This window comes from Natrix helvetica, assembly GCF_964273705.1.
Source record: "Natrix helvetica genome assembly, chromosome: 1".
Classification (NCBI taxonomy): domain Eukaryota; kingdom Metazoa; phylum Chordata; class Lepidosauria; order Squamata; family Natricidae; genus Natrix; species Natrix helvetica.
In genome coordinates this window covers 139,478,811-139,498,073 of record NC_138548.1, presented here as the reverse complement: position 1 = coordinate 139,498,073, position 19,263 = coordinate 139,478,811, and the positions used below count along the sequence as shown (strand labels likewise).

The following is a 19,263-nucleotide window of genomic DNA, read 5'->3' as shown; positions in this document are numbered from 1 at the left end:
AAAAGATTAGAACCTCAGAAAACTTCTCTAGATATCACATTCAAAGTCCAAACGCTATAATCACTGAGTTAAAGTGGCCTGTTACTTTTCTCACTAAAAGAATGCTTGATTCTGAAAACTGACCATTTCTTTAAATGAACTGAATTTCAAATTAAAATTAAACAAAAGCATCAATGAAAGAAATACAAGATAGGGAAATTCTCTGGATTTTAAAGAATCTAGAATGAATTTTTGCTGATTGGGATGGAGAATAAAAATTTAAAGATTTGTTCATAGAGAATGAGGTGAGATACAAAATGAAAATATTGTTTATTGTATTTTAACAAATGGCAATTAAAGTTGTTAATATTCACCAGGATGGATTCTTTCTTTCTTTGTTCCCCTTTTTCTTTGCACATTCGATTTTTATCTTTTCATTTTTGTAGTTTGTATTAGTTTGATGTATATATGTTATTTTCAATAAAATGATTACAAAAATTATTATTTTTTAAATTAGATCTTAATACATGCAAATGTTAGATTATACAGGGGTGAGTTCTAAATCATCAAATTCAAAATACATTATATCCTATAGTGAATTTTCCAAGCAGTAAGCAAAACCCCCAAATATTACATATCTAAGTAGATAACAGTTCTATTTTTCTTTTTTAAAAAATGTGGGTTTGTGCAAGCTTACTAAAAAAATAATAATGTATTTGATACATTCTCTTTGAGTTGCAAATGGTTTTAAGCAATCATCCAGCTGTCATATCACAAAGCTTGAGTGTGGGCATCCCTGGAAAATCAATTTTAATTTTACCTATGAAAGTACTGTATAATGCCCTAGTTACTGAAAATTGGAATTGGACGTGATAAATGAAAAGCATTGAAAAATATTTTAAAAATCCAAGACATAGGTTATATTTTTTCTTTGTTTTACCCACTCCAGAACAAATTGAGGTTTGTTGACCCTTTATTTTATACATATTGAAATAAGTCCATAGTCTGCAGCAATATATTTCTGATATGCTTGATGTTTTTTACTATTTGTGTTCAGATGACACAGTGTCAGCTATTAAAGAGAAATAAAGAGAAGGGCATGTAGAAACAGTGTTCTGATAAACGAACATATCCATCAGAAGAACTCTATGTTAACTGGTGTTGCCATTCCCAAGCTGTTATCAAACAGAAATGGAAAAGGTAATATACCATTATTTCATCTAGCAATGCCTACAAGGATAACTCCCCAAAGAGGCAACTGGATTTTCTGGTTTTCCTTTGAAGAAGTTTCACTTCTCATCCAAGAAACTTCTTCAGCTCTTCAAAGAAAAACCAGAAAGTCCAGCTGCCTCTTGAAAAAAACACCTTTGGGACAACCATGACCTGAATGACTGAGCATCTCTATAGACATCTAGGATAAGCATATGACAAGCTTGAAAAATTTCTATGTGATTGAGATGAAACATCAGAAAAATTCAAAATCAAGAATATTGGCAAAGTAATTGTCTCCTAACTTGCTGAATGTAAATATGAAAGACAAAGGGCCCTCCTTTGATATCCTTTTGAGATCAAGTCTTGATTTCTAAGATATATAGTATTTTATCTCCAAAGATAATTATAAAGATGATGAATTCTATATATTGGTATAATTCCATCAACAAGCAACTTCTATTTACACAAATTCTTTTTATATTAGTATCAAATGTGATACTTTAATTTTTTTTATACAAATCACACTATAAGCACTTTTACAATTTATTATATTTTGTTAACGAGATAATACTCAAGAGAAATTACACTATTTATAGAAGAGCATGAAGCTATTTACAAAAGTAGTGTAAAGGAGTATGATAAATGACAACAAAGGAGGAATATAAGAACTCCCAAAGGTGCTTTTTCAAGAGCCAACTGGACATTCTGGTTTTTCTTTTGAAGACATTTTGCTTAGAAGCTTCTTGGAAAGGAAGCGAAACATCTTCAAAAGAAAAACCAGAAAGTTAAGTTCCCTCTCGAAAAAACACTTTTGGGACAACCATGACCTGGATGACTGAGAATCTCCATAGATGAATGCAAGAAGTGTTCGATAAACATCAACTTAACCTTGGGAAGGAAGAGAGGAAGAGAAAGAAAAAAACATTACTATGATTTTTTTTTTGTATAAGAGGGAACAAGGGAATATCCTATTATAAACCTAGTAAGTTTTCAAGATTCTGTTATTATATCCCATAACAATAAAGTGAAATTCCGATAGCCCTTTAGTTGTCTGTTCCTGGCCAGCTTTGAAAAACTGACATCATGCTTGAAAGTGTCACTACTTTATAAAAGAACATTTTGGATGAAATCCTCATTTGATGTTTGATGCATCCCATTGTCTGAAAGATGAGTTGCTGAACATGATTGTGTGTATACAAGTGATATATACAAGTGATTGTATATATAAAACAAACCTGCACAATGATGTGGTACATCTAACATAGAAATTGTGACAAAATTTCGCTCAGCTAGAAGACACTCAAAACACTTCCGTCCAATGTTATTCTCATCGCAGTTTGTCAGAGAACTTTGGAGGACTTCAGCATCAATTTTTGACTATAACAACCCAAATGAATTGTTTATAGTGGGTTGGACAACATAATTGCTTTTCCTTTCAGTCTGCAGAAAGGAAGAATATCCAGTTGGTCTGTGCCTTTCATTGAGAGCAATAATCCATTACTGGACAATTACCAGATCTTCATTCAAAAAGACCTTTTGATGATTCCAAAAGGAGAGTTACAGCAAATTACCTCATGGCGAGATGCGCGGCAAACACATTTAATAAACAAATAAAATTCAGGTGATCACAGATTTCATGAGTATCTAGCCATATTTCAATCATAAGACAGAAATATGGAATGATCTTATTCTGATTGACCAGTTTGGGGAAGGAATTGCTGATCAGCTGAGAGATGAGTGGGGCAAGGCATATTGTGAAAATGCTCTATGGCATGTTTTTTTTTTTAATTTATGTAAATGACTCTGGGTGGCTTACAATATTGATGGAAGATTGAAAAAGTTGAGACACTGAGGAAAGAATATGGAAAGTTTCACAGCCTCTCTACATCCTTATACCCCACTCCGTGGATAACTTAGATGCCAACACTGGTGAAGCCATCCAAATAAGAACAGGTTTTTGTCCACAGCAGAAAAACAGAGGAGGAGAAAATACAGTTTGTTTCTACTGTGGAACTATAGGGCATCTAACCAAGACTTGCATTGCTAAAGTACAGATTCCTGAATCAGTTATTAAGTGCCACAACTGTGGACTGTGTAGCAAGTTAATGCTGAAATCCTTCGAGTATCATCTTTGGAGATCCTCATAGATTTCCCTTTCAAGATCTCAACAGAGAGTCTAAGGCAGTGAAGAGTTCAGACAACAACAGCCAAAAAGCATATTTTGCTTTTGTTACACTTCGTACACTCTCATACTTAAAAATACAACTCTCCACTCTTCTAGATTCAGGTGCACAGCTAATGTCAGAGATAAGATAATACTGCAGTTTAAACTGCTGACAAAGAGAAATGTTTATTTGTGGAAACAACTGACAGGCAAGCACTTTGACCTGCTTTTATCATACAATGTACAATGTTTTTACAACAGATAATAAATGATCTTACAGAATTATTTCCATTCCATTTTATCACAATCTATTTACTTGCCTCATTGATTGGGCTCAAAGTAATTATCCAGATGTCCACTGGCAGCAAGGGCCAATCAAAAGTGTGAGCAGCATAATTTGCATTTGTTCCTACTCTTGCCTTCTTTGAAGTCAGTTCTGGAAATCCTCTTCCTTACCAGAAAAGTACAAAGAGTTTGGTGATGTTTGGGGGAACAAGGAATTAACCTTCCTTCTCTCTTTATTATAATAATTTTACTAAATGTTACAGTTAAAAAACTGCAAAAAAAAAAGAAAAGAAAAAAGAGAAAGTGCAGAAGAATAGAAAAAATAATTTAGGAAGAAAAATATTTAAAAAGTACAAACAAGAAAAAGAATAGAAATAGATAAGTGACTTCCCCATTTGTCAAAATCAGTATCAATAATTTTAAAAACACCTTATCTTAAAATACAATGATGTCTTCTTCCCATGTCTCAATTCTTATCTATATACAGATCCTTGAAATCTCATGACTCAATCCTGGTCAGTGAAAATCTATTATTGTAATAATTACCAAAAATAACAATGTAGCTATTTTAACTTTGATCAAATAAATCCAGTTTATGATCCTTCCTTCTACTTCTAAAAAATCTTGATCTTTAACCTCTTCAAAAAATTTCCTAGAGTTTCTTTTCCTTTCATTTTTTTCTCTGCCCCTTTTCACAAAATTTTACAAAACCTAAACAGATCATTTTTTTGTAACTCAAAATAATATAGCTATCCAAATTGGTCTTTTGGTTTGCTATTTATATAACCCTTTTAATTATTAAGACATCAGCCAGTTTCATTTGTATATCAAGTTTAATATCTTTATCCATATTAGTCTTGAAACTTATTTTTAAATCCACTTTCAGATTAAACTCAATTTTGTCTGATAAAATGTATTCCTATTCCAAAATATCTTTTAAGGACAGTCTACCTATAGCATGAAAAGTGGCTGGTGACTTTGGACTGATTATTATATTTCAGCCCTCGTTGTAGTCTTGGGCATCAAACTGGTGGGTGAATTCCTGCTGTACCACTGGATGAACTTAGGGTTGATCTGTAAAAAATAAAAAGTAGACCCTACATTTGCAGGAAAATATATATAATGGCATACTCTTTCAGATTAATTCTGGATCCATTGCTTACAAATATCCACAAATATCTCTAGTGTTAAAATATTTTGCTCCATTCTAAGTTAGTAAATCAAATTTAAGCATTTTTCTCTTTTAACTGTAATCTTTAGTTCCTTCTGGTTCCCTCTCTAGTGTCCAGCATTCAAATTCCCATCCTATCGTTTTTTCTTTTAAGAATTCAAAACAACAGCATTTTCCCTCGAGTGTCATGATCCAAGACTCAAACAACTCAGATGTTGAAGAAGAGGCTCCAACAACCTGTAGAGTGTCAGCCTTAGGAGACATTGAGCTTCATCAAACCCAGGAACAGGTGGAAGAGTCAGATGGTTTTGATGACATCAGACCTCCCAGCCCCTACATCTGGTGAGTAAAGTGAAGAGCAGAGCAACATCATTCCTTTAGGCTTCCTGCCAAGCATGGCAGTCAATCTCTTGATTAAAAACAGCTGGCTGGAGCCTGATTTAAGAGACAGCTCTGATCAATGATCCCTCATGGAAGCAACTGTCTGATCTCCAGCTCTTGCATAATGTTCCTGCTCATGTAAGAAACCTTAAACCTCTGACTTTTGGATTGACTGACAACCTTGACCTAGCTTTTGGAATTTTGGACTGATTCTGGACTATTCTTCTGTGTGCTCCTATGAAAGAAATTCATGCAGGCAAGCATCTGAGACTTTGTTTTGGTTTGCATGCTATTATCTCCTGGCCTTCAGTAGAGTGAGAGATATAGCAGCAATGTTTGAGTCAGTAACTGAAACCAGAAGCAGGACAATGAGAAGGATTTTTACTAATTTCAAAATTTTATTTTAAATTCATTTAAACCCTTACTTTTATAACTCTACCAGTTCATTTATTTTAATCATCTTTTGCTGTTTATTCTTTAAAAAAATATTTTATGGTCTTAAATTTATTTTTGAAACTTATTTCACTAGGAATTAAAGGAAACTCAATCCAATGCATATTATAAGGCTTGTTTTCCTAATAGTTGAAAAGCAATTAAAAAACTGTTTCCAAACATGATTAAGAATGAGGCTCAGCAGAACTTTATGTCCATACAGGCTACATTGTGGCTATTAATTTGATGGAAATGTCTTAACTCCCAGCCACTCAACTCATCAGCCAACTGCATAAACCTAATTTTCTACAGTTTATTCATCAGCAGCTGTCCGGCGTACAAGAGGGTAATCTCAGAATATCTCCTTTATCCAGAGAGATTTGGCCAGTCAGAAATTGCCACCTGGCCACTGATCTCACCACAATGCCACCTTTGTTCCTTTCGAGACAACTAGTTCACCATGAATCCTCACTGGAAGTCACAATAACCCTGCCTCCTCACCAAGCATGTAACTACACAATTAACTTGAAGTCAGGAGCCCAGATTCCAACTCAGAGACACTATCTTATGTCTATTCAAGAACTGGCCTCACCTTACAAGAGCTTCTGGATGACAATTTGAAGAAGGGATTCATTTCCCCTTGTACAGCTCCAGCATCTGTACCTACGTCTTTTGTATCTAAGAAAAATAATTTCTTGAAGACTATTCATGATGTACATTTCTGAACTCTGTGACAATTAGAAACCACTACCCTCTACCTCTTATTTCAGATCTGAACAACCTTCAGAAAGCACATATTTTCATCGATTTGAAAGACACTTCCATTTTGAAAGAGGGCCATTGAATTTTTAACTGCCTTTGGTACCAGGTTTGGGAAATTGGAATTCACAATGGTGCTATTTTGATTGAATAATTGTCCTGCTGTCTCTCCATGTTCATCAATGAAATATTTTCTGATTTTTTTTGTCAAATATGTAGTGCTGTACCTGGATGGCATACTGATGTTTTCAGAGCATCCATTTTACACAAGATTTGTATTACAAGTGACTTATAGAGACTCCTCAAACACAATCTTTTTACAGTTTCAAGGTGGAAATGTGTTTTTGATGTTTCCAAATGGACTATTCATGTTATTAGTTTCAAATTGTCTCAAATGACATCCTTGAGTCTTCAGACATTCTGTCCCCACTGATCCTTTTGTTTTGTAAACAGACACATCAGAAAGACACAACATTAGGTGGTGTTTTCCAAACATAAAACATGGTGTAGGAAGATCTTTTGCTTTATGCATTTTATTATAAATTGCTTTTCCCAGAGAAAAAGGAACTATGGCATTTTCAATAACGACTTGCTTATGATCAAAGCAGCATTCCAATATGGCAGACATTTCTTGGAAGGAATAAACCAGTTCAGATACATCTGAAGAATATGGAACACTTACAGAAAGCACAATCCATCTTCCTTACAAGATCAGGTGGATTCATTTTTCTCCATTTCAAATGTAATATCACTTATATTTCTGGATCTAAAAAAAAAACAAATCATCAAAATTTTATCACAAAAATCTGAATATGATCTTCTATGCTCAACCCTCTCAATCACAATCTGTAAGCCAAACACCCCATCCCTGAGTATATTTTTTACTTTGCTTTACTTTTATTTAGACTTTTATACCGCCCCCTCTCACCAAAGGGACTCCAGATATATATCATCTGGAAAAGATTATGGGGAGAGAAATAGGCAGTACTTCTGTTGGATCAGTCTATTTGCAACAATAAGATTCATATATCATATAGACAATCTCCAGAGGACCACAAACTGATTTATTCTCTGTGACCTATGTAAGCTATTTCATAAACACAATATTCTTCTTCCCTCAAGGACAACTCTACCATGATAATCAAATTGCTGGACCATAGAGGAGTGTTTAAAAGTTTTCATCGGGCACTCAGTGTTCTGATGCTGAAGAATGAGAGCAGATATCAAGAAATATGTCTCATCCTATCATGTCTGTTGTCAGACCAAGACTGCCCTTGTATAGTCAGCCAATTTACTTCAGCCACCTTCTTCCCTATCTGGATCTTGGAATTCTATTTCAATGGATTATGTTACTCACGTTCCTCCTCAACACGTTACACAACTATTTTGGTGACAGTAGATTTATGTACCAAAATGGTTTATTGTATTCCTTCCAAAGGCCTTCCATTAGCTCAGACACTTTCCAGAACATGTTTTTAGGTAGAAGGAATTAATCAGTCACATGTTCTTGGATTACAACTTTCAATTTATAGCCAATTGAAAAAAAAAAAAAAAACCTTGCAGCTTCCAAACATTGCGTCAAACATGAATCAATTATAACAATACGTGAAGTACTATATCTCATATCAGCAGGACAATAGGACTGAAAGGTTGCAAAATTCCCCCCCCCTAACATTCAGTACCTTCCTCAATAGGGATGCCTTTCAGGCAATTTATAGCTACTGCCTCCCCATCTTGCCCTTCTATCTTGAGCTCTAGCATCCACTATTTCTGTCAGACTTTCTACAGGAGAGAGAGACTGCTCTCGGCTCCACTTCAAAGTACACTTAGATTCGGCCAAGGCTGCAAATAAGTGTGCTGTAAATACAATAAGTCAAGCAGATACCAAGACTGCAGTGGGAGATTTGGTGAGACTTTCTAAGTTGTACATTGTACATATCAAAAGTTATTTCTTTTCAAAACAAACACAACACATAAAATCTTCCTTCTTTACATACTGTAGAAAGTTTATCAGTTGGTTACAAAAGGCTTTTGTGCATCTCTTCCATAGTCATCAAGCATAATTCATACTAACTCATGTATTTTAACTCAGATATTTATACATGTTACCATCATCATACCTCCATTTTCATTTGACTATAATTGTTTAAACGTCCTTCATCATAAAATATACTAAGATTTAATACATAACCACATACTGGCATTTCATTTACTATTTCTAAAATCCTCCAATAACACTGAGCCCTTATGTCCTATTCTAGCTAAACATCCATAATATTTAATAACAAAATTTTCTAATTCTCCTTTCCAAATCACTGTTTACAATTTACATCCAGTTTCCTTTTGTTGTACACACACACACACACACACACACACACGTGTGTGTGTGTGTATATATATATAATTATCCCTCCTTTATTTGACTATATCCTGTATCATAACATTTCCCCCCCTAATAATCAAGACTTAACTGACTCTAGCTTAGTTCTTTTTTATTAACCTTTATATATAATCCAAAAGGATTTCTAATCTTCCTTTCATTGGTACCATTCAATATTCATATCCAATTATTACTTATCATAACACTACACATTGTATACATTATTATCATTATCAATTATCATTATCATTATTTATTTTACTATATCTATTGTCACTAAATTTCACTAAGTTTAACTAGTTTTAAATTATACACTTCCATCTATCAACCTGTATCTTTCCAGTAGCAAAACAGTGTCATGTCTTCTGCCATTTGTGGTGTCAGTCCTCTAATCATCTCCTTAATCAAATTTGTATGTACTCCTCTTAGCAACTCCTTGCTTATAAAATCTCTCATATAATTTTGATGCCCTTCTTCTGTTTCCTTAATCAGTTTATCTTTGATTGTTAGTAGTGTTATCAATGATGTTGCTAATAAAATTTCTCTCTTTAAATCCATAAATTCTTTTGTTTTTTCTTCTTCTGTGTCTTGCCATCTGGGATAGAGTTCCCCTCCATTTAATTCACCTTTCAGTATTTCACTCTTTCCATTTCCAGAAACAAACCAATCACCATAAATATCAGCAAATGTAATTTCTTTATGGTCATTTTCCTCTTTGGTTTTTAGGATTCTAACCTCCACTTTTTCCACTTGATAAACATCTCCAACTTCTTCATCATATTTTACTGTTAGATGCTCTAAGTCTTCCAACTGCTTCTCTCTCCTCTCAAATGTTTTTGATAATTTCTGAATTTCTAAGAATATCTTTTGCAGGCTTAAAGTTTCTTTCTGCTGTTGAAATTGTGCCATTATCTCCAGCTAACAAATACTACTGCTCTAGCTTGGAAGGTTTTAACAAGATTAAGCATAGATTCACAATAAAGTTTTATTTTCACTTTTCTCTGGTTGGAGATATACTTCAAAGGGACATCTGTATGCTTTTCTTCTTATCACTCTTTATAAACAAGCAGTGAGACCTTGGAGTGCCAGGATAATCAGTAAGAAAAGTAAGAATGTTTCATTTCCAATACACAAACCTCCAGCCTCAGAGAAGCAGTGTTATTGTAGCAATTTCCTTTGTTTCTTTTTGTATCTTTTTTGTATTTCAAGTTAAAAAAAAATTCTATTCTTAAATGAGTTAGAAAAACACCCACAGTAATGAAAGAGGAGAATTTTAGTCCATAAGTTACAAAGAATAATAAAAGAAAGAAAAAATAGAAGAAGAAAACATAATCCATTCGTTTTAAAAGGCTTGCATAAATTCCATCCATGAACATAGCATTTAAAAAGTAAGATAACCCACTGTCCAAAACAATTTCAAACTTAATTCCTCCGCTTATTTCTTCTGTTCTCCAATTTAAATTAATTTTAAGTTTTTTATAGGCAGGCTCTTTTAAAATGGTAAAAATTCCTCACCAGCTGGAAACACTTTCTCTTTCTATATCCTTTCATTTTGGAGCTGCCCCGACTTCATTAGCCTAATGGCTGGATTTTTTGTCGTTGGCTTGAAGAACTTCTCTTGGATCGATCAGGGACTTTGCGATGTCCCTGAGATCAGCAAGACATATTCTTCCTGTTCTCCATCTCTGCGGGACAGTTTAGGTCCGATTGGACCACCCAGTGGCCAAAGTATTGGCTGCGGTCTTGAAGCATCGAGACCGCGCGTCCATATGGTCGTGACGTTGGCTCCTCCTCCCGGACCAAACATAATTTCTAAAGTTGGATTTTCCTTCTTAACAGAGGGATCCCCCTTGTGGAGTACTATGCCATCATTACCATGGAAACTCCACTGCACTGTACAATAGAATCCATTTTACGGCAGTACAGTAGAATCCATTTTACGCCAGTACAGTAGAAACCATTTGAAGGTACAACAGGCTGTATGGTAACAGAACACACACTCCAAGAGGTATTAGAGATGTCTTACCCCACAGTATTTGTTTCCAGAGAGTAAGTCATCTGTATACCAAGTTTGGTTGAAATTGCTTGAGGCGTTCCAGAGTTATGCTGGAACACACACACACACACACACCTTTCATTCCTGGTCCTAACCTTTTCTCAGGCTGTCTCCTATTCAGTACCAAGAGGAGAAGGGGAAAAAACCCTTCCCTATCAATTTATAAGATTTCAGAGTTGTCCTATACTTTATTCCACCACTGCAAGAGAATATACTGTTTCTCAGAACAAAGCAAAAGAAAAATATTGGTGTTATACATTTTTTTTCAAGGAGTTGTATAATGAGCCATTTCTTTCCCCATATTCATAATGGCTGCTTTGAAACAGTATGTAGGCAAGCGTAGCCAGGAGCAACTTTGGAAGAAGTTTTGCTCTCCTTTTACAGGGATGCTTTTTACATACTCTCTATTTTTTAAACTTTGAAGTATTTGTGTTACCATAGAAACTGCCAATATTCCTCAGCCTAGATCTACACTGGTCAACTGATGAGGTAGGACTGGGAAGGCCTTTGTGTGAAAGAGGTATATGCAACAATGAAAGACAATGAGGAGATACTAAAGGAATTTTGGCTCCACACAATTTTAAAGTGTCTCTGCTTGCTCTAATATAGATGTTCCAAGAAACATTGAATTTTAGGCAAAAGTCTCTTTCTCCCACACACAGGCATAAATAAATGAAACAGTTGAATTGTGTTATTTTTGATGCACCAAATGACAGTGTAAAGGTGATGTCTAAACATGAAATTGATCCAATACAATGGTAATGTATTTTTAAGGTTAATTGGAATGTAACATGTATCTGTGTCTATATAATAATAATAGAAATCCCTTTTCTTTTGAGAGTTTAGTATCTGCTTATTTTACTAAGCATATGTCAAATATTAGTCAATAAGATAAAGGGTTGGTTTCTTTTTTGGTAGGACTCCAAAATTTATAAGAAATAAAAAGAAAAGTATCACAATACAGATAGTTAAGTGAGTTTCATCCCATTTTACAACTTTTATGCCATAATTGTTAAGTGAATCACTGCAGTTGTTAAGTGAATGACTTCAGTTGTTAAGCAAATCTGATTTTCCCAATTGACGTTGCTTGTCAGAAGCTGGCTGGAAAGGTTACAAATGGTGACCACAAGACCTTGGGATACTACAGCTGGTAACTACATAATTTACCAAGCAACCAAATTTTTATCACCTAAGTCACTTTTTAGTGCCGCTGTAGCTTTGAACAGATACTAAATGAATGGCTGCAAGTTGAGATTACCTATAAATAATAATAGTGCTTGCAACAATCAAATTGAAATATAGATAGTCCTCAGCATACGACTGCAATTGAGCCAAAAATTTATGTTGCTAAGTGAGAAATTTATTAAGTGAGTTTTGCCCCATTTTACAACTTTTCTTGCCGCGTTTGTTAAGTGAATCACTGCAGTTGTTAAATTAGTAACATGGTTGTTAAGTGGTAACATGGTTTCCTCATTGACTTTGCTTGTCAGAAGGTCACAAATCACATGACTGCGGGACATTGCAAACTTCACAAATGCCCATCAGTCGTCAAGCATCCGAATATAAATCACATAGCCATTGGGATGCTGCATCAGTCTTAAGTGTAAAAAATGGCCATAAGTCACTTTTTTCAGTGCCATTGTAATTTCAGACAGTCACTAAGTGGATTGTTGTAAGTTGAGGACTAAAAAGTGTAAAGTTATTTCAAGATATTAAATAATAAGAAAACATTTTGAGTTGTGATGTGGCAAAATTATTGTAAAATGTCACAGATGTCGTCAGAAATCCAGGTGCATTTTTGTAAAGTATTTTTCACCTTTTGCTGTACATTGATATTCTTGTAAGTGGAAACATAAGTACAGGGAGTTCCATACTTATGGGTTGCTAAGAATGGCAACAATTTTATGGCATGTAATCAACTAAGAACTTAAGTATTTCTAAGTTTCAATGAGGGCAGAGCTGGTAATGAAAACCACTGTACATAACTATTTTTGCATGACAATCTAATAGGACTTCTGGAAGGAGAGGGAATAACTTCAACCATAAACATATGTAGATTCTCTTATGTAGCAAAAAAAAAAAAGAATGATGGTATGATATTGTTATGTTCATATCCCTCCTTCCATTTGGAAGCACAAGGTGACATTGATAGTACTCTGTTCTCCAGTTTCACCCACAGTGACAACCCTGTTCGTTGGTTTAAGAGAGAATGATTGGCCCAAGGTCACTTGATCTTACATGCACAGTCTAATTCCCTAAATACTAAACCATGCCATCTCTTGGTTTTTCCTGGCACCATGTTGGCATTTTGCTTATGGATTTGAAAGTTGTATCTCTGTGTCTATATATTGTTTGGTCTTATAAACTATAAGGCAAAGTATTGTGATCAGAACAACAGGAGAGTTATCCTTTATAGTCTGAATATGCTAAAGTCAAGGATGTTTTGAAGGATGTTTTAATATTAAATATGTGAATATAGGCTGATAGCAATTTTTCAGTGTCTTGTATACAGTATATCTTAAAGCAATTGATAGAAAATGATTGTAACTACTGTATTTTACAATCCATTTCTGTTGCAGAGAATATTATATAACGATGGTCAAGTGGGTGAGCAACACTAAGACAGTGGTGCGGTGGCTAAACAGGCCTCAAAATCTATCCATCCTTACAGTGTGTGAAACAACCACTGGTGCCTGTAGTGTGGTATGAAACTTCTTGTTCATTTTTAAGCATACATTTTAATAATGGCTCTTATGTATGTGGGACAAGCTTTAGGGGTTTATTTTGACTTCAGCTCATTTCCATACATCTAATGTTAAATATATAGTACCTCACTGTAGATCTAGTGTGCTTACAGACAAAGACAACCTGCCATGTACATAAATTTCAGATGATACCTTTGTTCTTCATTCCAACTCCATGGGCTAGAAAATCAGGTAGGGAGAACAGCTGGGTATCCACAAAACTATTCTGGATTCCAAAAATTTATCTTTATTTGACAAAGCTAAACAGAGTGAGGAAACAGTTTGAATTCTCAGTAGAATATTTGGCAGCACTTATCCAGGAGATGAAGCAGCAATTACTGGTATTATAACAATAGATAATTTTGGATTCTCATAATACTGTCAACGGCAAGGTGCTCTTTTTGAAAAGAGTTAATAGCAAACTAGTAATTTATGTCTAAGCAAATTGTTTAACCTGCCTTTGTTGATCAGAAAATAATACAGATGATCTGCCAGACTCTAAACACTGGCCAAGTAAGATTTGTGAGCTCTTACATTAGCTTGTAGAAAATCAGACAATGATCAATTTAATTTGTACTTGAAAAAAATGACCCTCGTGATTTGAATCAATATGATTTTATTATTTTCACTGTATTAGCTAGAAAGAAGTCTTACTGTGCTATTTGAGAGTGTATTTTCTTCTCTTCCTTTCTTTTTAACTTCATTCTTTTTTGTTTTTTCCTAGTTTTGCTATTTTTAATTCTTTTATTATACAGCCTGCTTTGAATAATTATATTTCATTTTTTAAGGTTTTGTTTCTAAAAACAGGATACTGTTTAAATGAGGCTCAGTTTGGTTCAGTTCATAAAGCAGACTATGCACATGCATAGGGCACCAGGCCCAAAGGGGACACCACAAAGTTGAGAAAGAAAGAAAAAAAACCAACGAAGATTCATATAGTATGTACAAAGGAGGGGGGAACCAGATTTGTTAGTGCTTAGGGCACCAGTGAGCTTTAATCCGCCACTGGGCACCACGCTAGAAACCAAAAGACTGTGAGTTCTAGTCCAAACTTAGGCCCAAAGCCAACTGTGATCTTGGGCCAGTAATTCTCTCTCAGCCACAGGAAGAAAACAATGAAAAATCATTTTTTTGAAAATCTTGCCAAGAAAACTTCAGAGATGTGTTTAGGAAATCACAAGGAATCAACATTGATTCAAAGGGACCAAGCCCACACTCCTGCCCCGTTTAAAGAAATAAAAACTATAATTAAAATATCGATCCATATATTTCCTGTATTATAAACATTGTAGCAATTTAAAGTATTTGTTAAAATACTTTTATCCTCCTGGAGATTTTTCTAAGCATTTTTGTATGTATAAGCGTGCACAAATGCAGAGATACATATTCATAACAAAGCATTTTATCCTCATTGAAATACATAAAAAGTTGTGATACTCTTATATAATTTCACATTACATTGAATATATAATATATATTTGAATTACATTACAAAGGTACTGTAAATGGATGTTTCTTGATAATTGGGTGTTTTATTTTCATTTTACCAAGATCACATATCCAAGTATATAGATACACATTAAATACTATAATGCATGGTTTTGTTTTGTTTTTACCAATAAAGGAGAATATTCATAGCTCAGGGTTGAAATGAGGGGTCCTTGGTGCTCTCTGGGCTTGCTTGTTTTCCTGCAGACATTTCATTATTCTAAGTAGGTAACATCCTCAGTGCTAGTAAGGAGTGCTGTTTACTGTCAGTTTATATTCTGGTGACTTGCCTATCTGTGTGGGTAGGGTGGAATTAAAGAATTTTGTCATGTCTTTTGATTGCCAGTTGATGTTTATGGATGCATTTTGCCAGTTTTATGTCTGTCTGTCCTACACAATGGTTGTTTCAGTTCTTACATTGTATGTTATAGGTGACTCCTGTTTTTTTCTTCTGGGATTGCTGGGTCTTTTGGTTTGCTGAGGATGTTTTGAAGGACTTTAGCTGGCTTTTGTGCTATGCTGATTCCATGTGGTTGTAGTAATCTATTTGTGGTTTCTGAGTTATTCTTGACTTATGCTAATGTAATTCTTTTTAGGGTTTGTGTTGGGTGCGCTGTATTGGGTTGAGTGATCAGGAAACTTTTGATAAAATTGTGTGGCTATCCATTTTGTTGGAATATGTTGTATAGATGTTCTATTTCCTTTTTCTGCTGTTCTGGGTTGCTGCAGTGTGCTTGAGCTTATTTAAACAAAGTCCTTACGCAACTTCTCTTGTGGGAGGTTCGGTTGTTGCTTTGGTAGTGGAGAACCTCCTTAGTTTGGATGGTTTTTCTGTAGATTTGCAAATAAATAAATAAATAATAAGAGCCTTGTTTTTTCCTGACAGTTGTTTTGCATTTTGTTTGTAGAATTCATACATTAATAAATTGTTTAATTTAAAAAAGTATGATTTGTCTTCATTCTTCTAGTGTTCTTTGTTTAAACTAGAATCTAAGAGGAGCACAAAATGTGTTTAGCAGACTTATGAATTTACAGATTTTCCCCATTAAAAAGTTAGCTGTTTTTTTAATGTTTAAATTAAAAAAACCAGGAAATTATCTTTGAAAGAGATTACTACTTACAGTAGTGTTGAACAACATACACTTTTGTATACTTTTTGTGTCAAATAGAACTTAGCTATATGCAATTTTGCAGCTAATTTACATGCACAATAGTTCATAATTATGCTTTCAGAAATCTTGGAGCTCTCCAATATATGGATTTCTATTTTCAGAGTATTTTTATGTTTGCAAGTCACCAATTCCAATGACACTCCAATAAAAATTAAATTAAAATGCTATCTTTAGTTATAACAGCAGTATAACAATCATAACCCTTAGGGGTATTTCTCTAGTAACAATGCATATTGAATATCCCTCCAAACAGTTCTGTTTTCACTTACTTTCTAAAAGACAGTAGAGAGGATGCCATTCAAATTTTTGGGAGTAGACTGCTTCATAGAGATGAAGTATTTTGCTTTCAAGTCCCCATGCTCTGAATGGGGGGCACTTAACATCCTTAAAATAACATGAATGCAGGGTTTCATTTGGAATTATACAATGCAGGTGGTATTGTAGATACCAAACAATCAAACCATTCCAGCTATTATAGGTAGCCAGGTGTCATGATAACCAGCCCCATATAGTTGGGCAAGAACAAGGAACTAAGAGCTAAAATTCATTCACTCCCTTACTCATGGTTAATGTGATGTAAATTCAAACTAAGACAAATCAAGTGGCTGACAAACCATACTGAACGTGTAATCCTTAATGGATCTAAGTCTACATGGAGAGAAGTAAATGGTGGGGTACCACAAGGTTCCATCTTAGGTCCAGTACTCTTCAATATCTTCCTAAATGACTTAGATGAGGGAATAAAAGGGGAACTCATCAAATTTGCAGATGACACTAAGCTGGCAGGAATAGCCAACAGTCTAGATGATAGGCTCAAGATTCAACAGACTTGAACACTATATCTAACAAAATGAAATTCAACACAGAGAAAGGTAAGCCAGAAAAACCAAAAGTATATATACAGATTAGATGAAACCTGGCTTAATAGCAGTAACTGTGAGAGAGATCTTGGATTCTTAGTGGACAACCAATTAAATATGAGCCAGCAGTGTGCGGCAGTAGCCAAAAAAGCCAATGCGATCCTAAATGACAGAGGGATAGATCAGGACCACGGGAGATACTAGTACCATCCATAAAATCTTGGTAAGACCACACTGGAATACTGCATCCAGTTTTGGTCATCACTTTTAAAAAGTTGTTGAGACTCTAGAAAGAGTGCAGAGAAGAGCAAAAAACAATGATTAGATGACTGGAAGTTACAACATATGAAGAATGGTTGCAGAGATTGGATATATCTAGTTTAATTAAAAGAAGGACTAGTCTTGACATGACAGCAGTATTCCAATATTTGAGGGGCTGTCACAGACAGAAGGACAATCCATTTTCCAAAGCACCCAAAGGCTAGACAAGGGACAATGTATGGAAGCTGATAAAGGAGAGATTCAACCTAGAAATAAGGAAAAAAATTCTGACAGTGCAAACAATCAACCAATGGACAGCTTGCCCTCAGAAGTTGTGGATGCTTCATCACTGGAGGCTTTCAGAAAGAGACTGGACATCCACTTGTCAGAAATAGTATAGGGTCTCCTGCTTCAGCAGGGATTGGACTAGATGACCTACAAGGTCCCTTCCAACTCAGTTATTCTACTAAAGTTCTGTTAAATTTCTCATTCTCTCGTATAAGTTAATTAAGGCATAGTCTCTTTGAATGATTGAAATGCTTCATCCTATATTTCTATCCACTTGATCTAAGTTGTCAGTTCTGTCAGCCAACTCTTGCAATTGTTTCTTTCTGATCTGTCTTCCACTCCTTTCACAGCTTCCCCATAATTTATCATATATGGCCATTACTGACATTTCTTGAACTGTTCCATATAACCGAAGAGCACTCAGATTGGAAAAGATTGTGGCAGCTAATAAAAATTGATCAATGTATCAATTTTAAGATTCAAAATGCAACCTATTAGGCATATAATTCTCCAATAAATAACTACTTGATATTTATGCATACCTAACTATATTTTGTCTTGTTTTTAGAAGTATGAATTTACATCTGAAGTCTGGCTTTCTAAGCAGGTATAGTATTATTAATTATTTGGAACAAAGTACAGATATTGATTATTTCTTAAAAGCTTGGCAGTAATTTCAGCAGAATATAAAAATAAATGACTTGGTACCTCACAATAATTGCTGTATTTTTCTGATGGCATCATAGCATAAAATTCTAGTAAAAGTCTTTGATTGCTTGCAGTTTTATACTGCCAAGCTTAGTCTGATTCCTGGCAGTTTATGTTTTATATTAAACTACATACATTGACATAGTTAATACAGATGGTTATCCAATCAGTCAGGCAAAAAGGGAGCATAGGATTTCACAGGATAAGACTTACGTGTAGAAAGTCTGCCTTTTGGCCCATGACCCCATAGATTGCCAAAGGGAAGAGAAAGAAAGCTTTTTCCTGCAGAGTAATGTATAATAAGCCTTTCGTTAGACAAATGCCAAATCCAGCGTCTAATAAAAATGAATTTCAATTCATTAAACAATAAACCATCTCACTATTTGCATACATGATGATGATGCAAAATAGCCTTTCATGAGCTTCCCATTTTTAAAATAAAGCCAAATTTTTATAAAATGTAAATACATAGTAAATGATATTATAAAATACAAACCTTTGCACAGCTTTATGTTACGCACCACTTGTGCCCATTCCCTTGGCAGACACTGCTAATAGTGACTTATGCCCTAGTCACCTTCATATTGGACTACTATAATGCACTCAACATGGGGCTGACCTTGAAGAGTATCCAAAAGCATACAGATATAGGTGCAGAATGCTGTAGCAGAGGCGTTTATGTGTGTTCCTAGAGCATTGCATGTTACATCTCTGTTCTGCAAGCTGCATTGGTTGCCAGTTTGCTTCCAGGTCTAATTCAAGGTGCTGGCTCTAATCTTTAAAACTCTCACATTTGGAGGATCTCATGAAGTGGACTTTTTCTGCTGCAGAGCTTGCCTTATTTATTTATTAAAGTTGTTCTGGGCAGATTACAATATAATAAAAAGTAACAAAGATAATACAAAGCAATAAAAATTGAGAGG

The 19,263-nt window shown here is 34.7% G+C and overlaps 1 protein-coding gene across 3 annotated transcripts in view; it reads left to right on the top strand.

The window, feature by feature from the left end:
• The window catches only part of DPP10 (dipeptidyl peptidase like 10), a 652,197-nt gene that overhangs the window by 587,608 nt on the left and 45,326 nt on the right, over positions 1–19,263 (top strand). For all 3 annotated transcript variants that reach the window (XM_081939815.1, XM_081939814.1, XM_081939813.1), the window contains exons 11-12: positions 13,399–13,522; positions 18,201–18,239. In XM_081939815.1, the coding sequence (XP_081795941.1) occupies positions 13,399–13,522; positions 18,201–18,239 (163 nt within the window). The remainder of the gene's footprint in view (positions 1–13,398; positions 13,523–18,200; positions 18,240–19,263) is intronic.